The sequence below is a fragment of the Taeniopygia guttata genome, chromosome 1A (genome assembly GCF_048771995.1).
Source record: "Taeniopygia guttata chromosome 1A, bTaeGut7.mat, whole genome shotgun sequence".
Classification (NCBI taxonomy): domain Eukaryota; kingdom Metazoa; phylum Chordata; class Aves; order Passeriformes; family Estrildidae; genus Taeniopygia; species Taeniopygia guttata.
Window position 1 is genome coordinate 19,724,658 of NC_133025.1, and position 27,966 is coordinate 19,752,623.

Sequence of the window (27,966 nt, forward strand, 5' to 3'; positions counted from 1 at the left end):
AAATATAGGAAGCAGGTTACACATCAGACACACATGACAAAGACAAATCCAAATGGGAAATTACTTTTAACGAAAATCTTTGGCGGGCTAATAAGGTTATCTTGATGCCGGTACATCTGTCTCTCCTACTGTGCCAATCTTTGAAGGACTCAGCTGGAGAATGCCTCTCAGAAATTGCATGCAGTATGCCTGATCAGTACTAAACTTCCCTCCCTCTGCCTGTCCTGGATGGCGCTATTCCCACAAGAATTACAACAGCTTGGATTTATCTCTCCTTCTGACTGAAATTCTTTTAGAGGAAGAGGGGCAGAAGAACAGTCAACAGCTCCTCCTCTTTTAGGCTATTCCCTCCAGTGGAAGCTATCACAAGGAGACTTATTCTTTGTACTTTAAGCATTTACAAGTTAAGAGGAGCATAAAAAATGTGTGAGTTTATACTTCTACCCTCAGTGGAAGTATATCAGTTTCTATATTTCCAGTATAGAAATAATTCTTGACATAGTTCTGCAGCAGTCATTTACCTCTCATTTAAGTCATTTACCTCTCCACCTCACTAAGTAAGCTCTTTAATGTTCATCTCCACCTAGAGATGAAGATGTTTATATGCACAATGTTGGATAGTGCACTTAGTCACCCATGGCAAAGCTGGGTGTGCAACACCCCTTTAAGTAAAGCACAGATTAAAATCAAGATAATAGAACCGGTAGTTGAAAGTGACATCACAACATTAATTTTTTGCTTTTTCTAAGAAAGTATTTAGGCAAAGAAAATAGGAGGAAAATGGATATACCAATGTCCTAACCAATAAAGACTTTAAATGTGTTCATAGCTCCATGACTGCTAGCTTCAAAGATGCTGTAATGCCCAGCATATCCTGTGGCAAAATTGTTCCGCATGAGAAGCCAAATGCTATTTAGCATTTGGGCTGTGGGCCAACCCCTACAAAATATCCATCCATGGCTTCTCCTGAGCCACCCTGTTTTCCATTAAATGTTTACCAAAGGCTGAGTGTAAAAGTTATGCCCTTCATTCAAATGAACTTTCAGTCATCAAAGTTACTGCTTCACATAGCATGATTCCACAGGCATGAGTGCCTGCATGATTACAACTATTTCATGCCTTATTTGTCTATTATCACATATATTAAAGGGCTGTGTATACAGCTGTAGTCACTGTGTGTGTTTGTTGAAGTCCTATCACTAAAGGCATTCTTGTTTTGACTTAAAAATATATCTCTGTATCAGGATATATGATCTGACCACATGACAGAGATGACATTTTCACATTGTTCCCACCCAAAAAAAGTTACTCTGACATCATTTGACACTCATGCTTTCCAGCATCTTTCCAGTTTTGGGGCTATGCATTTACTTTGACTTCCTACAGAGACTTGGACTCCTTGCAAGCCTTCCCAGTTCCAAGTTAAATAAATACATTCTGTAGGCAAACTGCTAAACATTGCTACTCATGACAAAGCATTCAATCCACAGGATGTGTCTTTGCATTTGTTAAATGCAATTGATATCTCACAGAATTAAAAAGCCCCAGCAGCCTTTTCTCAATTCCCTTTTTGTTACTAGTAGTTCAGAAAGATTAAAGTGCTTATTCTTAGAATAATAAACTAGATTAAGTAGCTTTTGCATTCCTGCTGCTGTTTCTCCTTGGAGGACAAGGGTCCACTAGAAGTCAAATTCAGCACATCTAGATTATGCATCTGCCCTGAATTTCTCTAGAGAGAGAAAGGGCTCTTCCAATTATAACAAGGGAGCAGGAAACAATTTTCCTCTTGGGCAGAAAAATGGCTCTTCACAATGTTAAGCAAAAGATATACAAGTACAATCTCTAGAATACTTTTCAATTAGCTGTGGGTGTAGCGGAGGTGTTGTACGCCACATGTTGCACACAGCCAGACATCCTACCAGGGACCAGTTCTGGCATCTTGGAGAACAGACCAAACTCACCAAATTAGCATTTCACTGTCTGCATATATTTTAAGGTCTTCAAACAAAAATGTTTATTTTTGAACGTATGTTCTTATAGCACAGTTTTCATAGATGTTTATAGTAGTGACACACATCATGGCCTTTATATGGTGCTTACAGGTTGCTTTTTGCACTTCTCTGAATACCCTTCTTACATTGCTACTTCTCAGGCCCATTGACCCTTTCCCATCCCTTGGCAGGAGCAGCAAAGGTGATAGAAGGAATTTAGAAGCTATACAGCATTCCAATTTGAAAAAGGAAAAAAAAAAAACCTCAAAAAGAAGGGCCTTCTTTCCCTTGATAGATGGCCAGTATTAAAAGAAATCGATGCACTCCCCAGTGCATCTATCATCAATTCACATTTACACAAAGACAACACAGAAACAAAGAATAGAAACTGATAACAATACTTGAGTTATCATCTAAAAATGCTTTTTAAGCTTCATTTTATCCAACTAACAATAACATTTTATGCATTGTCTAGACTATAATGCAATTAAAACCCTGGGGTCTATCTAACTTAGACTTGTAATTTATTTTCTGGAACCAAGTACTAAGAAAGAGAAGCCTTTGCTATGGGTGACAAAATACCTGATCTTCTGGTTTGATGGTCACACACACATACACACACACACACAAACACACACAGAAGCAAAAGATGATATTAGCCATACTAAGAAACATTTAATGTCTGAACGCATTTTTGTGTTTGGAAGGTGAAAAGTGAATTAAGCACACAGGGTGATGTCATTATAGAACAATAGCAACAAAACCCATCAAGTATTTAATTAGAAAAAGATGTGAAACATTGACAATTCCTACATCTCTCATTTCACTACAGGAAAAATAATTGTCCAGTGGTTTAATAGGTCCAGCTTACATTCTTTAAAGTGCTCCCTACATTTTAACAGTTAGAGTATTTTCTCCAGCTTTGATTTTCTCTTGGTGATCACTCTACCACAGTAACCAATATTATATCAATATTGAATGTGTAGCCTTTTTCTTTCTTTAAATTACAAGCAGGATCTCCAAGGCACATGAACTAATGCTTTAGTTTAGGGGTGTGGATGCTGTTTAAGAGTCATTCAAATGACAGCTAGCATTGAATTAATCTGCTTACCCGATAATAATCTAGATGTTTTCCCTCAAAATATACAGTTGTTTGGTACTCCATAGGTATTATTGAAGGGTCAGGGTTTAGAAACTGTGGGCATTCTTCTTCCTGGGGAGAGATACATTTTATATGTTATTACAAATAAAAAATCTTATCACAACAAGCTCCAATGGCCTTTGGACAATAGAATGATTGTTCTGAAGAACTTCATGCTTAAAATACAGTGACAGATTTTATTACACCCTTTCAAATTAGACATGCTAAAAATGACTGCAGCGTATGTCAAAGCTGTGGGTGATTATCTATCCCTGCCTTGAAATCTCGTTCCTCCCATTGAAGCAAAATAGTAAAGGAACAGAAATATCCTTTCAGAAGTTATTCAGACTCACTGCCCCACATCAATCACACCCTTAAATTCCCACCCCCACACTGTCACTAAAAAAAACCTTACACTTCTGGAGTTAACTTTAGAATCATTTTCAAATCTCTAATTCAACCAACTGATATGAGAGAGCCAGCAAACAAAATACTGAAGTGGTCTAATAAAAAACCTAATAACCTTATTTTTAAACATTACCATATTTTGTTTAATCACATCTTGTACTGAAGAGGACTCTTCACAGATATGTCTCTTCCAGTCCCACTGGCAATTCCATCTATTGCTTGCACAGGAATAGCATCTACAAATATAACATGGTAGTCATGACAAATTGTCAGGCTTTTTCCCCCAGTAAAAAAAAAAGTAAATTAAATTCCATATTTATTCATAGAGGGTAGATCAGTCTGTTAGAGTGCTCTTTACTATATTAAGCTCAAAAATTCATAAGAACAGATCAAGAACCCCAAAAAGCTATTTTATGCCTTAAATAAATATTTGAGCAAGGATCAAAAAACCATAGCATTTGCAAAAACTTTGAGATAAAGCCTAACAGAACTGGAAGTGATTTTGATCAGCCTTATACATAGGGATGAACAGAGGGATTGGACTGGCCACACCTGCCCTATTTGAAGGCACTGCAACCCAAAGCACCAAACTACTATCGTTACAGGGAACAAGTAAGCACACAGATGTCCATGTTGCTCACCTGCAGACACATTAGCAGCTACAGAAATGGCAACACAATGAACAGGCCTTAATTATATGTGCCATGAATATTTCTATTCCATGCTTTATATTGCTGGATCACCAGGTGCCCTTCGACCATTTTAAAACTCCATTAAAATGTAAGAAAAAGGATTTGGACACTCGCAAATTTTGAGTGCCAAAGGCTTAATTATGAAATGATTGAGTAATTCAGGTGCCAGTTACCTAACACACCAAGCTACAGAATCTAAACATTTAAGAAGCTGAAGTACTTACGGCTGATTTTCAATAAGATTCATTGCTTCTTCGCAGTCATAAAAAGGGTAAGTATGTGATGCAAAGAAAATCTTGTTCTTTTCAAAGGTTAACTGAAGTGGAACTGAAACATGATCTATCACAAAAGAAAAAAAATTATCCAAGTGGTTGTTGAATTCTTCAGCTCTTGAGCTGAATGATACAATGATAACAGTTCTATCATTTTACAGGACATAAGCAAATATTTAACTATACTGTTAACACTCTGGATCTCATGACTTTAAGTCTGTAAGTTCTGTTTTGTCTTTTTAAGCTTTACAGAATTTTTCAGCACATGGTTCTCAGAAGAAAAGCAGAGAGAGAAACAAAGGGAAGAAGCAAAATTAAGGAATAACTTTGTTTTATGGAAGTGTTTTTCAGTGGTGCTATCTATCATCATGCTATATTTTTAAAGAGTCTAGAAGAACAAGGAAAACTGATTAGACATAATTGAACACACAGGAAGACTTGCACAAGAACAGTAATTTTAAATAAAACATTTTCTTAAATATGAATATGTCTACATATAAAATTACTTATTTTATTTGTGAGTTAAAAATGTTATGTGAATTCAAGCCAGTGATCTTTGTGGTTAATGCCCAACAGTGCCTGCAACAGTTACCACAGGCACTTGTGAGCTTCAGTTTGCCATACATGATTTCTCCACAAATATACTTCTTGTCTGGATTATTACTAAAGAGTGAAACTGTTTGAAATACCTTTTGCAGAATCATTAAGCCCTTATGACAAGCTATTTCACAAGCTATTGAGCAATTTCAAACTCTGCTTTCCTTGAGCAGGTTCTTGGAAGACCATCAGCTGCTTGGCTGAAAGTTACCTCTGCCTGCACTGGGTCCCCTTGAATTTTTCAGACTCATAGGAATTACAGGGGATTTCCTAACAACATGACTGAGAAAAGGCATACTTCCTAGAAATTCCTTTCGGAACCAAACAACCCAGACTTTTCCAACATCAATAGGACTTTTTAACATTTCTGTTCAGACAGAATGAGGAACAACAAGCTGAGACACGGGAGGGTCCATCTGAATAGGAAGACAAACATCTTTACTTTGAGGGTGACAGAGAAGTGGAAAAGGCTGCCCAGAGAGGTTGTGAAGTCTACTTCTCTGGAGACATTCAAAACCCACCTGGATGAGATGCTGTGCAATCTGCTTTAGGTAAACCTGCTTTAGCAGGGGGGTTACACTAGGTAACCTCCTCAGGTTCCTTATATCCCTAAATATTCTGTGGTTCTGTGAATATTTGTATCTGTCTGCCTTCTCCTGGTGTCTGCTGAGTTTCTGAGCACTCTAATATTACATTTGAACATCCTTTCAGATGTGCAACCAACTCAGAGAGTCATATTATTTCTAGATTACTTGTTTGCTCTAATACCTTCTCTGACAGGTTCTAGTCTTACAGTTAACATCAAGATATCACATCCGTCAACCTCATTGCTTTATGTCCTACTTTACAAAATATGTAGGGAATGTGAATTTGCCTTAAATAACAGAGTGCTGCTTTAACACATAGCAGAATCTGATACTATTACATACCCCAGCTATTGTAAAATTCAAAAATGAGATTTTAATGTAATTACTCTCCCTGCAACTATAATTAGATTTTTACCTGTTTCAGCCTTAAGAGAATTGAAACTTATTTTACAAAGTGCTTCCAAGTACCACTCTGACAGTTCATGACTGTTATAATACATATAAAAGAGTTATCCTCAGGGATATGTCTGCAAGCTGTAAGAGCACAATGTTTTTAGCTTGCAATTTCTCTTCAGATTTTTAAACTTGATACATAATAAACAGTGTTGTGGAATGAGTCTCATTCCATGTGTTTATGCATCAAGATGTATGAACTATGGCATGAAAAAAGAACTGTCTAGGAAACTGCACAGAATTATGGCTGGCAACAGACCTTAGGCCTATAATCAGTGGTTCAGAACAATGGTGCAGTCTTTAATTATATGATGAAGCATTTTTCCATCAGGCTTTCTTCTGCAGAAGTTGGAGGACACACAGAAAAAGAGGCAGAAGGCTGGATACTAGGAACGATAGCCTTGTAAAATGAACCAGAAAAAAAGCCACTGAAGTACTGTTGACTGGAGCAAAACTAAGGAGTCAGACATGAATTCCTTCATAGCTGAAGCAGGTACAAATCTCTTCTGTCCCCACAAGTCAGAGTGCTTAGGCTTAGATTAGTAACTGGGTTTTGTTTGTTTGGGACACAGAATAGCACCTCTCTGACTCCATGTCTATGTCTCTACCAAGCTAGTGTTTCAGGTTCCCAGCAGAAACACTGGGAATTTTAAAACTTGCAAATATATCAACAGAAAAAGTTTGAGCAAACTGACAGTTCAGCAACAGACGATTTGGGTAAAAGGACTGGAAGAGGAAAAGAACCCAACTTGTAGGCACCTTATATGAGAGTATAAGACTGGAAACAGCAGTCTATGTTTTTTCTCTTATTATCCATGTAGGTTAGCAATATTTCTTTACCTTGATGTTTTGGTGTTGGAGGAATTATATCAGGGGGATCACAGATAATAACCCCTTCTTTCAACTGAGCAGAATGCATGGTTTCACCAAAGGTACAGCAAACCTTGTCACTCTCAGTCAAAGCTGGCAGTGGACTTACAGTCAGTTCCACCTGGAAACAAAATTTTAAAAGGGTAAAATATTTGGAAGAAATGAGCTAAGATGCGGGAAGACTTGGAAAATTTCAATTTCAAAGGTGATATTTTGGCTAGCATCACAGAACGTGGCTTTTCAATTTTTACTTCTTCCCATCTGTCAATCTTTTCTCCTTAAACCTCTACCAATCTTTCCAGGCTTGGTCTTTGTTGAATCAGACTGAAACCTCTTGTCCTGTCAATGCATTAGACCAGGACAAAATGGTCTGTACAGACACACCCGAAACCTTTTATTCCTGTCCTCAGCATCTAGTTTAGCAACAGTAAACAGAATGGCTAACACTTAAACCCTGACAAAATTAATTAATATTACATTAACCTTAGTTGCTCTTAGTGAATAATGAAAACAGAGCTGGATAGGCTGGAAATGGTGGAGTTTGAAAGGGATGAACAGAAAAGTGGCTTCCTCAAGACTACTCCAGGCAAATGAAAAAAATCCAATACTGAGAAAGGATTTCTGAGTGGTGTTGAGATCTTAGCTTCCTCAGAGAAAGAAAGCATTTGCGAAACTAAAAAATAACAAAATAAGATGGAAAAACTTAACAAGGATAGAAAACAATTCAGCTGAAATTTGGGATGATGTTCTTGACTTAATGTTTCAAGTGGGTTAATTATACAGTTTAACTTTTTCCATGTTGTATTGCCAAGAGAAAAGACAATTATCCCTTTCTGACTGAAAGCAGTTATACTTTACTAATATTTTTATTTAGCATAGTAATGGTCTTAACACAATGCTGTTTACATCATTTAGAAATGGAATTGAAGTTACTTGAAAGAAAGTTTCTTTATTTCTGATTAAGAGGAATTAAAAGCCATGTTATTGATTTTACTTGCTGAACGCTCCCAGGAAGCACTCAGTCTGCATTGGCACGCTTCATTTGGAATTAGAGACATCCTATGACACCCTAATCACACTCCAAAAACTCAGTTTTGTTGCCACAGAGTCATTTTGCATGCATACTTTCTCCATGTATCCGCTGTGTAGGCAAATCCACTGCTGATTTTAAAGCAACACCTTATGGCTTCACTGCTTACTTAAGTTCATGCTCAAGTAAGCTGAAAGGGCAGCATGAAATCTTCCCTACCAATTACTTTTTATGGGTTATACAACACTGTGCAACACTTTCATGATATTCAGGTAAGTGTAAGTGCTTATCATCCATACTAGTGCATCACTTTGGTTTACAGAGGTCAAAAACATGAACTCAACCTGCAAGGACAGCAGGCAAGAAAGAGCACTGAGAAATGACAGAGACTAAGATACCAAAACAGCCTCCTCTTCCTAGTCTCCACTGTGCATAAAGAAATCAGATATTCATCTTTCTGGTAGTCACATCAATGTGTTTAAAGAGTATTTATGGAAATCATCTTCCTGTTATACCTTAGCAGGAGCTCTGCGACTCATATTTAGAGGTTCTGCACTGATGATAGTCACACATGTGCCACTTAGACTCCACAGCCAGTGGTTCTCCTTATCAGCTGTACCACAGTCTGCCTTCTTTGTGCACCTGGAAAAAAAGGAACAAAACCCGAAGCAGTATTACAGCTGGACTATGCTTTCTTTGAACTATGCAATAATTTCATGATTAGAGACTGAAATTACAACACAAGATGACTACAAATTTGTTGTAATATTAACTAGTGGGGTTGCTGTTCGAGAATTTTTAACAAGTGGTGCAATTACTTGGTTTGACATGTCAAGAGCAAGCGCCTATACTATTTTGGACATCACCTTGAATCAGACAACCCAAATGCAGGCAGTGACAACACAGGAACCATGGGGCAGGGGAGCCATCTGAAATCAAGCTGATAATCTTTATTGCAGTATGTAACAACATCCGGAATGTGAGAGCACAGAATGTTTTTTTTTCTGCAGGTCAAATGGCACACACCTATGTGTTGCCATTGATAAGTCCCAAAACTCAAGAGAGCAAGATGCAACAGGGAAGTATTGCTGGGGGCATACAAGCTTGTGGAGAACTTCTGTGTAACCCCAGCACCAGAAATGCTATTTTGTAGGGAATGTTGTCATTAACAACTGCCACTATTTAAGACCTCTTTCTGCCAAGGCAGTGTTACAATTAGGGGAGGACAAGAGCAGTTGTGGGACCTCACCAAAAACACGGAAAGATTTTCCCAGCTCAAGTACAGGAAGAAATGCTGCAGTACAGAATGCATGTGGCTACAAAAGCTTGTTGAGGTGGGGACAGTCTCATGTGTATTCTTTCCATTCTGTGCAAAGTTTAAAAGAAAATGCTGGAGGATCTCTGTCTGCTGTAGCAGAAAGTTGACTATTAACTCATCAGAGGCTTTAATGCAGTGCAGCTGTGTCACAGCTAGGTCAAACCTCCTTTAAACAAATCATTTACATACAGAGTAAGCATTCACATAACATATCCCTAAACACACTACTAAGTGCTGTGTGTGATCATGAGACAGAACTGAAACTTAGAAATTTTTCCTCCCCTTTGGAAACAATATTAGCAAATGTGAAAATTCATGTTTGCCTGTTCGCAGAAACCATTAATATTTTGAGATATTGAGGTCAGTGGTCATATCAGAAACCTGAAGGGAAATCTAAGGAAAATTGCCTTTTTTATGATATATGCCAAAGCCTTCAACTCCCAGCAGCCCAGGAGGAGTTTGAGGTTACATTCCAAATTCTCAGGTTTCATCCACAGCAACTGAAACCCCAGGCTGAAGGAGTTACAGTATATTACATAAACCTACACACACCACATAAGTAACTCTGCAGTGCTCCATATTATGCTACATCAGGCTGATAGGTAACCTAATGTGATAGTTCACATTTTCAGGCAGGAAACTAGAAGCCTGAAATTCATCTGCATATTATAATTAAATAGCCCCTTTGTTCCAACAGCAAGAAGTTAGAATCATGAATTCCCAACCACTCATGCCAAGGGGTTAATTAACTTAGTAGTCAAAAAGAGAACTGCAGGACTGCTCTTCCCTTTCGGCACTCTAATCAATGCAGAGTGTAAAGAAGAGACATTCCAGGGCTGTTCAGTGCTGTCCTAGTTTACATGTGCTTGAATATTCATTCAGTGAACCTCTGCAGATAGTCAGCAAAATGTCACTTTCTGCTCTTCTACAGGCAGGTGAGGGTTCCCTGTAGCTACACATCTTGATAGATGCTTAAGTAAAAACAGCATTTGAGCTACACACTCTGTTTCAGACATTGAACACTTTTTTCTTTTATCTTCTTTTTTACACTTTACTGATGTACTTAAAATACATGCTATAGTTTCTGAATCTGAAACAGTGAGCACTTTTTTTATTTTCTAGGAGACCATGTGACTGTACAATTAAAAGAGTGATAAAACATACAGTTAGAATATGTATAATCTATCTCAGTACCAGCAGAAAAATATATATTTTCCCAAACTAATCAAATCTGAAGAAGTCAACAGGGACTTGTGTACAGAATATTGATATCAATGTCTGTGTGATAAAATTAAAGGACTGTCAGGAGCATAAGGCCGAGTAGGAAGAGCTGGGATCAGCGTGCCAAGCAGTGACCCAGAGCACACGTCAGAGCTGGAGCAGCTCCCTGCCTGCAGCTGAGCACACCTGGCAGCACTCACCTGCCCTCCCTCACGCACCAGCCGCAGTACGGATCCCTCGCCTGGGCACACTTCTCACAGTCCGAGTATTTGTGGCAGTCCTGCACAGGTAATCGGTACACCTGGAAAACCAAAAGCAAGGCAAAACTAACAACCGAAAACAGCATAAGGAGGTGGAAACATTTGTGGGCTTAGCTGTACAGTGTCATTGCCTTTGGCAGCTGCATTATTATACTCAGACCTCAGCCTGATTTTAACAAAATATGTATAAAACCAGTCTGTTCTTTTCCTCCTTAACAAAGTCTAAATTCACATTTTTTTTCTGCATTTTTTCCCACTCCAGTATTATATAATCTGTCTTCAAAGTAATGAAGGACATTGTAATAATAAAGAATTATGGGCAAGCTTTATAAAAATTGAGCTTTTCAGTTCCTCCAGTTATATTACTTGTGGAAATCTGCACCTCAGGACAGAGACTGCATTAGTCATACTCTGAATTCAAGAAGCAGCTACTGCAGGGTGGATACTTTCAAAAGACTAACTTGGTACTGACTAGATCATTTTCTAAAGAGAATATTCTTCTCTCCCTATCACTATCATGGAGGTGAAATTGTTTGGAAATGCACTTCCAGCCAGAAGGCATTTCAGAAAGTCTGCAAGCGTGAGAGAGCCAGGGCATTTTGGGTTACTGTACTTCTCTGTGCATAACCTTCCACCATGGAATACATTCACTAAATAAAATGGAAATAATTATGACAGGAAGCAGCAGGGGAAAGAACATCATCAGTTCTCATGTCTCATTCCCCCAGTAAATATACAGCTTCTAGTTTTGATTTCCTTTGGTGCAGAGAATAAACAACATTTTCATTGGCTCACAGAAAGAAGAGCCATTTCTTTTAGCTATGCTGCTGAAATGAGGCAAGAGGAAAACAGGACATACATCTTCCTGTTTATGACTGCACAAAAAGTGCACAAAAAGTGTAGAAACAGAAACTCTGAGATGTAGGCTTTATAGTCTCATTTTATTATAATGCCAGTCTCATCTCACTGGCAATTATGAAGTTACCTTGACAGTCTGAGTTTGGCCTTTTCTTCATATTCAGAGAGTTAAAGAAAATGACTCAGCTAAGGAAAATGTCAATATTGTGCAATTTTCTTGTATTTATTAATAGAGGTCTTTACCTTTTCAGCATTCTCTTCTTTTTAGCTAACTGGAGCTGCACCACTGGCATTCATTTGCTAACTGGCACCCATAAGTAATTTAATATCCAGTCAATAATTTTTTTTTTTTGACAAAATATTTGTTTCACAATTTTGGCAGGCATAAACAAGCCCTAGAGATTGCTGTCTCTGCAAGTTTTGTGTGACCTTAATGACAAAAAACCCACCAAACTGACACCAAACCCAAAAAACCAGCTCCTTTAACAGCCAATTACAAAATGCAAATAAATTAATTTTAGGGTTTTTTGAATTGGCACTCTAAATCCAAAAGTGTTAAAAACTAAAACAAGCAAACAAGCTTAGTCATGTTAAGTGACTGCCACAGACTTCTGCTTTCCTCCAAATACATTAAGCGCATTACGGAACATAGGATCCTACCAGTGATGTACACTTTGAATGAACCAGCATGAGCAGCACAAGGGTGCTAAACTCCTTTCCAAGTCCCACAGGAAGGTGCAAGGGGTTTCTCCTGCACTCTGTTCAAACTTTAGGAGCAGAGGGGATTGACTGCTGAAAGCATTTGCTCAAAATCCCCCACTGCGCTTGGCACCACCACAGAAGCCGGGAGAAAAGAGGGGAGAAAGGTGAAACAGGAAAGGAAGAGCTTGATTCTCATTATGGATCTTAACCTCTGTATTGTTTTTCCCTGTGTTTCTCTGATTTGTTTTTAAAGAAGTTATCACCTACCACATCACCAATTCCTCTTTGTTCAATGCTCACAGAGCCCAAGCAAATTAATTTCTAAATGCTGGGGCAGTCTGCATCTGCCCGGTAGCTCAGCAGTGTGCATGCCTTTCAGTGCAGCCAGTTGTTCTTTATTGTATACCTTTAACTATTAAAACACACAAATCAGGGTTCTGATATCTCTATTCCCACAATCCAAGCCATGCCTAACCCAGAAGTACACATTTAATCTCTTATTCTTCCCAACTAGCTTATGTCACTTTGTTTCTCCCAGCTCCGAAGGCCTCCATTCTCCTCCTGTCTATCTGCTTCTAAAAGTGGGTGGGACTGCTCACTGTAATTAACTCCTGGAGATGACAGTAATGCAATGCCATTACAGAGCTCCCAACTTTAGCTATTCATATTTAAGCTAAACAGGTTTTGTAAAAGAAAACTATTATTCACATTATTCAGAAACTGCAGTGTCTACAAGAGCTACTTGGAAAAGATTTAAGTTACAGCCTTTCTTCAGCAGAAATTTGCTGTATTCTAAATTTAAATGTTTTGTAGTGATTGATTTTTTTCCCTTGTTTTATTCTGAAAAAAAGTTGCCTGCTCTCTTTCTAAATTCTACCATTTTAAGCTGACTGTCACCAGAAAGCTTGTCTTCCTTCAGTGTTGCTGCTATTCCTTACATTGCCCAGCAGCACACACAGTAGCCTGGTGTGGACCTCAGGGCTTTTACATAATGTGCCAGCTTGTCAAATGTGAGGCCAGGCCACCCAGAGTTTTGTGGACAATACTGAAGCTTGGACTTGTGTTCCAAATCTGAACAGAAGCTTGGAAGCCTGGAGTTGTGTTCCAAACCTGAACAGAAGCCAAATGAGAAGTAACAACAACCCAAAAAAAAAAAAAAAAAAAAAAAAAAAAAAAAAAAAGTAACCCCTCTCTCACACCGTTCACACCGTCATAATATTAAGTGCTTTATCAGTTGTTTTTCTGGCATTTTTTCCAATGTTGTCTCTAGCCTAAAAACCTTCAGCTAGGCTATAACACTCCCACAGCAGGAATTTATATTATCATTTCATAAAACAGTCGTCCCAAATACTCTCCTTTCACAGCCCACTCATTCTCCCTGTGTCAGTGGTGCAGAGCATTTCCATGTTGCATTCCATGTCCCTGGCAGGGCTGCAGATGAGCCTGTCACCCACCTTGTCCTGGAGAGCTGCTGAACAAAGTGTTTGAGGCTGGCAGCTCCAGCCTCCACAAAGAAAAGTGTCAGAAGAGGATTACCCCTGGGGTGGAAGAGAAATCTGGCATCCCTCTCATTTCCTACTTGCTTTTTTCCCCTTCCATTTTTTACAGACCTCCATTGTGCCTTTACCTTACAGCAAAAAGGGGCCTAGGAGAGATTCCCCATGCCTTTCCTAGTGAACTTGGACTTTTCCTACTGTACTCAGTTCTAGAAGAAGCTGAATGAAAATATTTCCAAAATATAGAATTCTCTCCATTGCTTCTTAGTTTTTGACACTAAGACTCACAAAAACAACTAGTGGCTTTACAGATGTGTCAGTGAGAGCATGCCAGGAGAGCATCCTGAAAGGATCTGATGGCAACTACAGCACCCACTGGTACCCCACACATCCCACACTGGGCGCTAGGGCTGCCTGACCCTGAGGCATGCTGGTGCCAAACATCTCCACTCCATCCCTCTCACAGAGCCTGTAGGACAGCTCCAGAGGGGAACTCACTTCCTGAGTTGCTAAGCATCAGGGACATTACAGTTCTCCAAGTCACAACACGTCCATCAGCTTAGACTTGAGAAAGGAATCCATACACACAGAGTAGGGGGAGTCCCACCAAATAGGAAAATTTCCAGGAACAACTGGAAAATGTATAAATCTCAGGTTAAGCTGCAGAGAAAGTGAAAGAGAGCCGGTTCCTTAATGCAAGCAGGACATGTTACCTTGTCTGTGGTCATCACATACAGATTTTCTTGGGTTTGATCAAGAACCAGGTCCTTCTTTACAGGTTTGTTTCGTTCAATGGTAAGAGAGCTGTACTCAGTTGCAGTGGATGACAGGAACACCTATTTTGTGGAAGAAAAAAAAAAGAGGTGGTTAATGTTGCCTTTTCCCCACGATTATAATTTTATCTGGCTATTGCTGTATAAGACAACAAAAATGTTTCTAAAAATATATGAAGAACAAAAGGAGGACAAAGGCAAATCTTCAAGAAAGACATTGAGGTGCTGCAGAGTATTCAGAAAAGGGCAACAGAAATGGTGAAGGGTCTGGAGTACATGTCTGATGAGGAACGGATGAGGGTGTTCAGTCTGGAGGGTCTCTCAGGGGAGACCTTAACACTCTCTACAACTACTCAAAAGGAGGTTATAGTGAGGTGGGCGTGGTGAGAGCATCACCATGTCCACCACTAAATCATGTCTCTAAGCACCATATCCACATGACTTATCATGTTGTTTGGTGGGACTTGGCAGTGCTAGGTTTAAGGTTGGACATTGCCATCACTCTCCTTCAAGCAAGAGAGGTGTTTGGTGTTGCAGTCTTGATATTTTAACATCACAAAGATGTCAAGCCTTGAGCACCACACAACTAGAATTTTATCAGAGCTTCAGCTTGGGCTTTGTATTGCCACCTCTATTCACTGAATGGCCAGAATGACTACAAAATGAAAAGTTGCTCTTAAATCAGTATGAGCTTGAATAGAGATAAGGGTAAAGCTGTTAGATTACCTGAGGCTGTTTACATAAAGCTCTCAGTAGGTATATAATCCTTTGGGAAAATGTAATTCAGGCAATACTAATTCAATCTGTGTATCAGATAGCTGAGGTACATCAGAAATAACGTGTCTTTTCTTTGAGATGAAAAAAACCAAGCTCCATGAGAATTTGCTCCTAGTATGAGATCATACAAATCCCATTTTGACTTTTGCTTCATAACCTTTTCTATACCTTCCAGTCTTTTAATCCGGTTTGTTACCTTAAGAATTTTACCATCCGACGTTCCCAGAAAGGCCACGGTGTGCCCGTTCTCCACAGCCACAGTGACGGCCGTGAGATTCATCCCTTCTTTCTGCAGCACCGCCTTCTCTATAACTCCGTTCCTACTTCCCAAAAGGTACGGCAAGTGTTCGGAGCCACAGGGGAAATTTTTGCTTGCATTCTAACAAGGAATAGCAATACAGAGTGATGTTAAACATTCAGATCACTAATTCCTAGCTAAGAATGAAGTGCAGCCCTAGTACTAGACAATATAATACCCCTCAGCCACTGAAGAGTAGGAAGAGAGAAATGGATTGTCTGGGTATTTGCCCCCCAGCCAACAAGCAGTAATCAGAAAGCAGCCAGCTAATTGAGAACTGCTTCCATGCTTTCACTTTCCAAGAGACACAGGGAGAGAATTTTTTTTTTCTGTTTCATTATAGCAGCAGTTTAAAAATTAACCAGTTGGTTTAATTAAAATGAACATGTCATAGAGACTGGTTTAACCAACTTTGCCTTGAAGACTGCTTTTTTAGTTGCTGTTTTGTTTCTTACTTTCCTGCAATCAATAAAAAAGCAACTCCCTGGCAACTGTCTCATGAACTTCAAAATACTCCCTCCTTGCTACGCCTTAATCTTGGGCAGCAGCAAGAGCTACCAGAAGGAAGTTCATTCACACCTTGCCTTTCCTGCTATATTTGGTAACAAAACCATGTTTCTGATCTGAAATCCACACCTGATTTTTGTCAGGAGCCACAGCCGCTTGTCACATTCAGAATTTCTGTGTTTGGTGCTCACCCCATATGCAGGGTACTGTAGCAAGTCACACTGATGGTTCCAAGCAAAATGTGCAATTTTGACTCATCAGCACTAGTGACTTACTGTGTGGGAGAAGGCTTCAGTCTGACAAGATTATGGGTCAATACCAAAAAAAGGTATTCCCATGCCCCATCTCTTCACTCCCATGCCCCAGCTGTTCACTCCTCTCCCTGGACTATAGCACACCACTTCTCAAGTTGGGCTCAAAGAGCTGCTTATGCAAGTGTGTACCTTGCTTGGATTGGGAAATTAAGATATCCTCCTAAAAGCTGGCTGAGTTATTTTTAAGATTATTCTATTTCTCAACCCAGTTTAGGGTTGGCTGCAGTAATGAATGAGTGGCATGCACAAGCGGGGCTTGAGAATAGAGTCACGTGGGCAAAACAATCATAAAGGCAACAGAAATGCTGAAAATTGCCTGGTAGAGACAGTCACAGGTTGAAGAACAATAACTGAACGGTTGTAACAGTACCCTTCAAAAACCTTGTAGTCAACGTAATGACAGGCCATAAAAGGATGGCTATCATGCTATACAAGTCTTATGAGCCACATCAAAATATGAACACCACCTGAATACAGGAAATCTGGGTATTTCAGTTGTCTAACAATACAAATAAAAGTGAGAAAAAATGCTGAATTACAGATACATCTAAAAGATTCTTAATACCATTTAAGAGCATTGTAAATACACTGATTGAAACTACAATTATCTACAGTGATCACCTGGAAGCCGATCATGGATGCAAAAAAATCCCTGCATTTGACTTAATAACTCCCATACCAGAAGGAACCCTTTAAAAGAAATACATTTAGGAAAGCAACACTTGTCTTTGAGAAAACATCAAATCCTTTCTAAGAGACTAAAAATTTTGTGATTTCTTACTTAACCTAGTCCACAACCCCCCCACATTGCATTTCTATAGTGAATCCATCTACTGAGTTTTCAGTCATCTTAATACAGTTTAGCTCAAAGCCACCCCAAAGCATGCGGTTGTATATGTTCCACAAACTTTAACACAGATTCTAAAACTAATATTTATATTATCCATATTACCAGTCCATGTAATTCACACGGGTTTTCTGCTGAAAAAAGTTTGTAAAATGAGCTGGTATTCTTTTTAGTGTAGCAATCATTCCGGTTTTTTTCCATCTTTTCATTGATCTGCCGCAAGGAAAACACACACATGGCAGATTTGAGAGAGCCGTCATCTTTGTTTACTTTGCTGAAGAGTGCAAGAAGAACTTTGTCATCTGAGGGAGTATCTGCAGGTTGTCCCTCCTGAGCCATGCTCTCAGCCAGTTCTTCTCCAGGGGTAGAGACATAAGCAGAATGACAGTGGTCATAGGCACCATCATCATCTTTGCAACCCAAGTCCATTTCAAAGTAGGAATAATAATGGGCATCATCTTTGCACAGACGTGCAATGAGTGTGCGGTTGTTGATAGATTGTTTCTCTTGTTGATTAAAAATAAAATAAACATAATTTTTATCCTCAAAAACTGCCACAAATTGTTGTGTGCTTGATGAGTGATAAGCTGACTTAACAGCTGTTGAGTCTGTATACATTTCAAAAATGTCTTTCCCATCCCTGGCGTAAAGCTGCCGAGTGCTGATTATGACCCCATTGTCATTTGGTCCATTCCCTTTCCCAACAAACAGCACTTGGTCATTATTCAAGGAAGTGATCAGTCCCACGGTTGATACATTCTCATCGTTGCTTGCTACAAAGGACTTTTCTCCACTACTGTCTACGTAATACTTCTCTTTGCTAATGTTTTGTAGATCTCTGATGGCACAGATTCCCTTAAAAAGGCTTCCACATACCACAGTTGTATTATCCACCTTGTTCAGCAACAGTAATTTGTTATAATTGTCAGTCAGTACGGCCTCTTTACATTGATTTTCATCAATGGGAGGTGTGCATTTTTTGTTGTCCTTTCTTGGACCTGTTTCTACAGATCTTATTACTTCCAGGTTTTCTGTAAGCTGATACAGCGCATTTACCACTCCCAAATAGATTATCCCAGTGTCATTATCCACTGTTAGATGATTTAGCTCTGTAGCACTCTGAAAAAATTTCAGTTCCTCATTTCTGGACAAGGTGATGCAAAAACAACTCAAGATGGTCAGTGTCCAGATCCATAAAGCCATTTCTATGTAGTACCTAAAAACAGAAAGAAAATAATAACATGAAACATATAGAAAAATACAGTTTACACAAAACTGAGAAATGTGGAAGTTTTTCATGACTTAAATATGCTTATCCTTGTGCAGGTGTAGACAGCATGAAGATTATGGAAAGCCTCAAATCCTGTTAATTGCCTAGCAATTTAATCTGTTGGGGAAAGATTTAACAAGGTCATATGTCTAAATGATGATCATATAACCAATTAGATTGATTATATGATTGTGCTAAAGTACAATGAGAGCAGCCAATTTGAAACAACACGGAGTGACAAAATGTGGTAGTGCTTGTTCTGACTGCATCATACTGTGTCAATTATTTACTGCTGAACATAAAAATTTGGAGAATCCCAGTTTCGGGTAGCTCCTCCTTAGGAGGTGTGTGGGGGGAATTTACATAAAAGTGTTGGTAACATTTTGTATTGTGGGCTTTCTCCAGAAAGTAAAAAACCTTCCATTGCATACAAGCAAGTCTGGATCTGGCTGCTGATGTTTTTTGAGAAAGCATTACACTAATCCTTCATCAATGGGAAGCCACAAGATGGTAGACCCCTTAATATGCAACATTGCCTTTTTCTGCTGGTATGCATTAAGATCCAACACTTTCATTCATTAGAGCACTGCAATTTAATAGTTTCAAATCTGTCCTAAGAACATCACAAAATTTTTTGGAGAGTATGATTCTGTTACCCTTTTTTAAATCCCTTTCATAATTAGTTCCCAAGCAGATAACCTGTTGTCTGGAATTAGAGAAAGACCTTCTGAAACTTGTAAGCAGGGGTCTAATTCTAATCTAAGAGTTAAATGAAGAGTCTTGGCTGACTTCCTATGGTTTTTTGGAGAGTATGATTCTGTTACCCTTTTTTAAATCCCTTTCATAATTAGTTCCCAAGCAGATAACCTGTTGTCTGGAATTAGAGAAAGACCTTCTGAAACTTGTAAGCAGGGGTCTAATTCTAATCTAAGAGTTAAATGAAGAGTCTTGGCTGACTTCCTATGGCCTGAACATTTTGTTAATCTTTCCTCAAAGTCTTTAGTTCTGAGAGCAGAAAACAAAAAGTGGCATGCTTGGACAAATTGATGTTAGGGGAAGAAGATGATTACTGTTTGGAGGAAGATCAAATACAATCTATCATATCTTCATTTTCAAAGTCAGCCATGGGGTTCTTTAATCTGATGAGAAAAGAACCTGTAAATTTGCAGGGAATCTCAAGTTAAAACTGAAAATATCTGGAGTGATGAAAAAATAGAAGAGGAAAGGAAATAAAATAGAAAGGAAATAAATAGAAAGGAAACAATTAAAAACACAGAAAAGAGAAAAATTTAATAAAGCAATCTAACAAGCAACAGCTTCATAGAAGGAGGAAAAGAACATGAAATGCTAAAACCAGAAACTGGAAAAAAAAAAAACTTTAAAAAATACCAATAAAGGAACCATGCTCCTTTGTCACATATTACTTACTATTCTGGCAAGAGCAATAGATGCTGGTGGGATGTGAAAGAGAATGGCTGAATTATCATTTATACTGGATAACTAAGAATAAATGCTAACAGCCTGGATGTAAAAGTCTGAGCAGGGAAGGAAGGACTTTTGTTGTGAGCATCTGTGAGCTTCCCAAACCAGCGCAGCATTGCCAGCAATGCGTAAAGACAATGTCGGTCCTCTAGTATTTGAGCATGTTTTGCTCCTCTATGGAGAAAATACACGTGCAATGGTGAGAACAACTGCTCTAAAATCAGAGTGAACTGAACCCCTAAATCCCAAAAACCTACTAAATGTAACTCAGGATAAATAAAATGCTAACTTCTATCTTGTTTTGCTGAAGCTCCTATCATGTACCAAACTGAGTACTAGCTATAAAATGATGCCAAAGACAAGAGAGTACATCACCAGCAGCACAAGCTGGACTTTCTAATGATAGATTGAGCTCCTATGACAGTGACCAAGAAAAGGCTAAGAATTATAGCCTGTTCTCCAGACACACAGACTTTAGCACATGCTTTGCAATGTAATGAAGTGTTGGATCTCTTTACAACAGTTGACCTGCTCTAAGGAGCCCAGAGTTCCTCTGAATTCTTATCTTTTCTTACTGCTTCCAAGGACTTCAGTTTTCCAGCTTTGATCCCATCTTACTTCTCCATTACTAAATGATATGTGATAGTGCTTGTCATCTAGTTTCAAATATTATCCCTTATAGTTATCTGCAATGAAATAAAAAAACACTTGACACACTACTGCAGTGTTTTTTCATACAGTTTTTTACATTTAAATGTTTTTATAATTCTATTACCTATTGAACAAGGATCAAATGCAAACTTGAGATTATTTTGCTCCTGCTTTTCTCACAAGGTAATTATTTTTAGATTATTATAATCTCTGTTCTCAGTCAAAGAAACTCCCATAAATAGCTCTGCTTGTAAAATATGCCTTAAATGAATGGAAAATAATTAATTATACCTTAATTTCTGTACTCATTCCCCTCCACATTCCTGTATTTCAGTGGATCGAAAACCCCCATTTTGTCCATTGGTGGCATGCAGGACACAGAGGCTGCATTTACAATACTCCTGCCATTGTCCCAGAAGAACGAAGAGTCTTGCTGGTCCATGCCAGAACCAGAATAAAAAGTAAATTTTGCATGTCTAAACCAGTCTCTCAGAGGATTAATTAATTCTCTGTATAAAAATGGGTAATGCTTTCTCCCTGCTATTTTCTGCCTTGTTTACTTATAAATTTTTTTACTTAAATTATTCAGAACTACATGCACTCTCCATTAATAATGCCTTATCTTTGTTTGTTTATTTGTTTGCTTTTGTTATTTACTCCTTGCCACTCCTGTCTAATGCCAACCCCCATCAGATTAGTTCAGATCTCTATGCAAGGTAACAGTTCATGATTCTCTGTCCTTATTAGTTTCACTTTTCATCCTCTCTCCAAAGCAAATAGTAAACAAAAATTACATACACTATGAAGAGATTCAGATGTAAACTCTCCTTCGCTTATCAAAGAGCAGGCTTAAGAAAATTTAAAAAGCAAATATCATGAAATGAGATGAACTACAACCACAGGCCACTTTCACCTGTTTTTAAGTTAATTGGGAAGAAGCAGCTGTAAGAATCCTTCTATGACCAGCTGGTGTGTTAAGAATGCCAGAGCTGTTATTAACACGGTTGCTGTATTGAATTAGGTGCTCTGGGAACCTATCAAGAAGCAGTCTCCTGCTGTGAAAAACTTCCATTTTAAATGAACAAGTTGTATAAACACAAGAGAAAAGGTGTAAGAAGCATAGGCTGGAGCACGGAATCCATGATGTTCTGCACAGGAAATGTATTTCTGATGGCTTAGTCACATATTCTATTTACACACAGGCCTGGGTGGCTTACTCTTAAGTCATGCGCTGGTCCTGAGAGCTGCCATACACCCTCCACCCTCAATTTGCACTTAGTTTTAAGCCTTTAGCAGACTCAGGATAAAAGAAGACCAACAGAGCATTTGCTCACATAATTTTTTTTTCTCTTTCAAAGTCTTGTCTCCATCCAACCTCTTGTCCCCACTACTGCTTCCGACAAGAAATATGAAATTCTAGGATTTATGTGCAGGAAACACAAGGCATCCAGGAGAACACTTCATACAGGGGAACTGCCATAAAGTGACACCATGTTGGTAATCACACAACTACCAGAGCTCTGCCCCACAGAGTTCAGTTTCAAACTAAGTACCCATAACTTTGTATCTTTCTACTCATGCGAGACCAATAACCTTAAATAACACCCAATTCTTCAAAAGGCATGCAAAAAAAAAGGAGCATCTACAAGCACAAAATGAGCTTCAAATTGACTTTGCATTATTATAACAGCCCTAAGAACTAGAACTAGCACCATGCTGCCTGGACTTGGCAGGTGTTCTTCAGTGTAAAATCATTTGCTGTGCCTGAACACAGGAACCTTCACCTTTCCAGCCATTCACCATCAACTTAGCCTTTGATATGTCTTTAGCTTTACTCTAATTAATTTCTTAGTTTTGCTTCAGCTGAAGTGAAAGAATACCAAATTTTGCCTGAAACTGGAATAACTGAGAAGTAAAACAAGTGTTATTCCCAAAAAGCAACGGACAAGAAAATCTTCACTGAAGAAACAATCTTGCCATTTTAACTTGTGGGTTTTTTTGCAGAGTATTTCTTTATTACTCACATATATGCTTAATTAAGCCCTGCTACATAATCTCATCCAGACAAGATTTTTTTACTTGAAATTCTGGTCTAGAGATAAGCACTTCTGCCAAACAAGGCAGGTACTGATATGCTTTAACAGCGAGATGCAGAAAACTGTGGTTCTCCCAGCAAACTTCCCCTGAATCAGAGGGACTCCAAAAGAACTACAAAATAAATTTTTCAAAAAAAAATTTGGTAAAAAGGACTCAAAAACTGTGACACGAAAAAGGTAAAATCCAAAGAATGCACTCCAATGACATGGTTATTTGGGGAAAGATGAATGAAAATTCTCTTCTCTTTCATTTTGAGTAACTTTTTAGCTTTTATTAAGTGTACCAGAGGTTGAAAAGAATTCAGCTTTCAGTTTTGGGCTCAAAAGAAGTCAAAACAGAAACTGGAGAATATATGAGAAGCAGGGGATAACAGATTTTCAGTCTGGATTTGAAAGCTCCTACTTTTGCAAGAACTGTAGGTAAAAGTAAACTCTTCCCCAGTTACAACTTTTACTACAATTTCCTAAAACAAATGAGTGATGTATCAGAGAATGAATGACCTGAAACAACACTGCAGGATTCACACCTATTTCCAAAAAGCATGGCAACATACTAGAAAGGTTTTGGACAGAGAGGAACAACTTTGTTGATATACTATGCCACACATCCAAAATTGGTAGAACCAGTGAGAGTAGTGATCACTATAATGGTGTCTTGTAGTTGTGACAGTTTGCTGCTAGCAGATGGGACCTGTGGGTCAGAAAACTGTGGGAGGTCATACTGTGGAGAATGAGAAACCAATATCCTCTTCATTAGATGTTGTGATAGCCCATACTGCTCAAAAGGAACAATTTTCCTTCCCTTTCACTTCTCAAAACACAATTTGCTAAGATGTATAGACTATCTTTATATGGAACAAAAATTCCCATCAGGTTAAACTGCCTGTAAACTGGTAACATATGGACAAAATACTTTAATATTGTTTCTATTCCTGGTGTAGAAGACAAAAGTTTTGCTTGTTTTCACAAGACAGATTTTTATATGTTGTCTTTTTTCTTTTTTTGAGTAACTTTCAATAATATAAGATTTCCTCTTTTTTTTAGTTTTAGTTCTATTTTTTTAGTTATATTGTCACGGATCTTCTGTTAAAAGGACTAGCTGAAAATTACAGATTTGTCAAGGAAATAATGAATGTTACATCCCTCAGTCCCTGTGCATTTTGTTGGTGTTTCCTGCAGTCCCTGGGAAAACAAATGGAAGACACATGGAAACACAAATTCAGGTCACTAAAAACCTGTGTTTCTTATATCAAGAATAAGCTGTGGTGCCCACTAAATCACTCTGTCACTCCATTCTTTGGCTAAATGGCTCGAGAAAAATATGATGAAAGGATCAGGGGTTGAGATAAGGACAGGAAGATATCACTCATCAATTACTGCCACAGGTAAAACAGCTGCAACTTAGAGAAATTATTTTAATTTGTTGCCAATTAAAATCAGAAAAGGATAATGACAACTGAAACCAAACTTTAAAAAACCTTTTTCGCACACCCTCCCTTTTTCCTGGGCTCAATTTTACTCCCAAGTTCTCCACTTTCTCACTGCAAGCAGTGCAAAGAGGTGGGCAATGGCAGCTGCAGTCAGTTCATCACACGTCTCTGCCACTCCCTGCTTGTCACACTCTTCCCCTGCTCCAGCATGTGCTCTATCCCACATGAGGCAGTCCTTCATGGTGTTCCCCAAAGTGATTCCTACCCATGGGCTGAAGTTCTTCATGAACTTTTCCAGAGTGGATCCCTCCCACAAGGTGCAGCCCTTCAGGAACAGACTGCTCCAGGGCAGGTCCCCCACAGGGTGACAAATCCTGCCAGCAAACCTGCTGCAGTGTGGCTCCTCTCTCCACAGGCTACAGGTCCTTCCAGTATGAACTTTCCACAGGTGTTGGGTCCTCCAGGGGCTGCAAGTGGATCTTTGCTCCCCTGTGGTTCTCCATGGGCTGCAGGGGCACAGCTGCCTCCCATGGCCTGCACCATGGGCTGCAGGGGAATCCCAGTTCTGGTGCTTGAAGCACCTCCTCCCCCTTACAGACTCACCTTGGTGTCTAAAGAGTTGTTTGACTCACATTTTTTTACTACTCTCTTCTTGCTTCTTTTGCACAGTAGTTTTTTCCCCTTCTTAAATCTGTTATCCCAGGATACCATCATTGCTGAGTGACAGCCCTGACCAGTCCAGGTCTGTTTTGGAGCCAGCTGGCATTGGCTCTGTTGGACATGGGGGAAGCTTCTGGCAGCTTCTCACAGAAAACACCCTCACAGTCCCCATTACCAAACCCTCACTATGCAAACCCAATATACCTATACCATGGGTTCATCTGTCAAGAATGAGTTTTACTTTGGTCCAAAGAGGAGTAAATCCATATCCTGTGCCTACATCATCATCAGAGGCCAGCAGTGTCTGGGAGAGGAGAGTATGCCCTAGGAAAGGGGCATGAGCAAGAAGATGTTTCCATCACTCTGGAAACTCTCATCTTTCAGAAGATCTGAGATATCAGCAGCAAAAAGATCTCAGATAACTCACTGCCTGAGATAACCCATTAACTCAAGTGCACACTGTGGCATCCCACAGCCTGGTTAACTGGGAGCTCAAGGGCAACAGGATGGATTTGAAAGGATGAGGAAATGTTGTATGAGCAAGATGATCCAAAGGGAATTTTAAGGACTTTTTTTTTACTTTTGCTTACATCCTTATCAGCCTTCACACAAGTTAAAAAGATGAGTTTTGGGAACCTGAACCACCAATCATTTACCAAAGATCACCAAATCCTTCTCACGTCTCAGAGGCTTCAAAGGGGTAGGGCGGGGATTAAACAGGATATGTCATCCAGCTCTAGTACCCTGGCAATAGTATTGCTGCATACCACCAAGCCAAACAGAGATGTTTTCTTGTCCCACCTTAAAAAAGGTTTCTCCAGGCATTGCAATTGTATTAACAGCTGAGGAACACAACTGCCTTTTACAGTAGGTTCTATATCCATCAGCATCCCAGCATACCTATGAAAAGGACTCTCACGAACTCTGCAAAATTGGCAGGACTGTGTTAAAAGTTTGAGGCAAACAGCTAGAAAATTCAGAATTTATATTAATAATTATGTTATTAGCTTCAAGCTAAATTAATAACACTATTAGTAGTTGGAATCAAAACCTTTCATCCATGCACACCTGAACTTTAAAGTATTTAATATTCTGATCCAGATCCAAATTCAGAGCAAGAGGGAGCCATGTGAGCCTGAATTTTTCAACTAGGAGTCACTCAAAAGAGCATTAACAACAGGTAATGAGACTCAGAAAATGAATGCTTAAAATTTTTTGCTATTGCACTCCAGAACTTCCAATAATGTCCTGTTTCTGCAACATCAGCAGGTAAACAAAAGAGAAGAGTAGCACTTTGCAGATTTATATGCACTCTTTGAAGCAGAGAATCTAATGAATTCCCTGGTTCATTTCAGTCAGACCTGGCAATGTTTTGATTTTGAAGATCTTTTACACCATAGATTCTGCAATAGTGCAAGGACAGGTTTTTTGGCGGGTGTTAGGATTCAAAATAAAATTTCTTTAAGTGAAAATGCTTTCAAGATTTTACAGTGCCAAACAGCCTAAAAAAAAGTCAATAAAAACAGCTGCTGTGGAAAGACCTAATCTGACAGCATTCACTACCAGCAATTACAAATTATAAACTACTCTTAGACAAGCTTAGCTTATGCCAGAAAGGTCTCTTCAAATCCTATTTTTTATTATGAAGACAAGTGTTCATATTATCGTCCCAAATCAGAGGGTTGCACATTCACATTCCAGCCCCTGCCCTAATGCAGGCAGGAGCACACACAGAGAAGAGAAACACTGCAGAAGCAGACCTGCATTCATGTCTTCCCAGACCACCACACCTCCCATTCAGTTTGGGCCTCTACATTAATCTTTTTTCCATTCTCTCAGTAGCAATGAAGCACTCATTTTAATGAGGCCTCACTTTCTCAAGTGTTACAAAGATGTAGTTGATCTGTAAAAAAAGCAGCTGAGTGATGCGTTTTAATAACAAGCAGCTGACTTGTCAGGAATCTGAACCCACAGAATCTCCTCTTTGACCTGCTTTGTAATTTTATTGAAGCCATGAGATCTCTTAAAAAAAAAAAAAATTATCTACAATCTCACTGAGCACTAATCCCAGTGATGCCCTATGGACTAACATCCAGCTGAATTAGTCTGCAGTCAGCACAGGGCCACAGGCCACTCCAGGCACTCCTAAAGCCATTTACACTTTTATGCTACCTGATCCTGCAAATGGCCAAATCTGATTTGGCCACAAGGGTAAACACCTGCTGCAGCTGCCTGAGCTTCAAGGGGGAATGACTTCCTGCAGCAACCTCTATACAAGGTGGCCACAGAAGCCCAGCAGAAAGCAGGGATGCCTCATGCACACTCACCAGCTCCATGTAACCCCTAGGTTATTTTATCCCTCTTGCAACCCAGGAAAAAAAATTATTTTCTTTCAGCTGGTGAACCTGCAGAAAATGAGAATCTGGAGCATGGGAAGGAAAGCCGAGGGAGTTAGAATAGTGCTGATTTGCTGGCTTTCCTTGCACTAATAAGGGTATTGCAGCACAAGGAAAAAGATTCATTTATACCAATAGTAAAAGGAGACTCTGTCACCAGCTCCATGCTACAACAACGAATTGCTTGTTTTCAGTGCTATAAGGTCATCTTCAAGGACTGGTTTCGGACTTCCCCTGGAAGAAGCCAGAAAGGAGGCGGATTTTATTCCAGCGTGGGGGAATCTGAGCATGACCATGTGGAAACAAACACAAAGTACTCTGGCTCCTTCCTTGCCAGAACCAGTTCTTCTGTGTAATTAACCTTGTAATTAACCATTTATCACATGCACAAAGGAATATTCAAGTCAAAAGGACACTTCCAGCATGTATGAATGCAAATTGGGAGTTCACAGGCAGGCAATCAGTCTCGCCATGCTCCTCAAAGCAGAAGCACCAAACCCCGCTCCGATGTGTGGTGCAGCCGCAGCTTTCGCAGCAGCACCAGCCCCTGTGTGAGCAGCGTGAACCTG

The 27,966-nt window shown here is 39.2% G+C and overlaps 1 protein-coding gene across 3 annotated transcripts in view; it reads right to left on the reverse strand.

Moving 5' to 3' along the window:
• Window positions 1–27,966, reverse strand: part of PLXNB2 (plexin B2) — a 250,688-nt gene that overhangs the window by 59,870 nt on the left and 162,852 nt on the right. For all 3 annotated transcript variants that reach the window (XM_012568964.5, XM_030256458.4, XM_072920816.1), the window contains 9 exons: window positions 17,518–18,628; window positions 15,643–15,825; window positions 14,610–14,732; window positions 10,781–10,881; window positions 8,557–8,683; window positions 6,982–7,132; window positions 4,457–4,571; window positions 3,674–3,776; window positions 3,103–3,204 (listed from right to left, as the gene is read on the reverse strand). In XM_012568964.5, coding sequence (XP_012424418.5) covers window positions 3,103–3,204; window positions 3,674–3,776; window positions 4,457–4,571; window positions 6,982–7,132; window positions 8,557–8,683; window positions 10,781–10,881; window positions 14,610–14,732; window positions 15,643–15,825; window positions 17,518–18,628 — 2,116 coding nt within the window. The remainder of the gene's footprint in view (window positions 1–3,102; window positions 3,205–3,673; window positions 3,777–4,456; window positions 4,572–6,981; window positions 7,133–8,556; window positions 8,684–10,780; window positions 10,882–14,609; window positions 14,733–15,642; window positions 15,826–17,517; window positions 18,629–27,966) is intronic.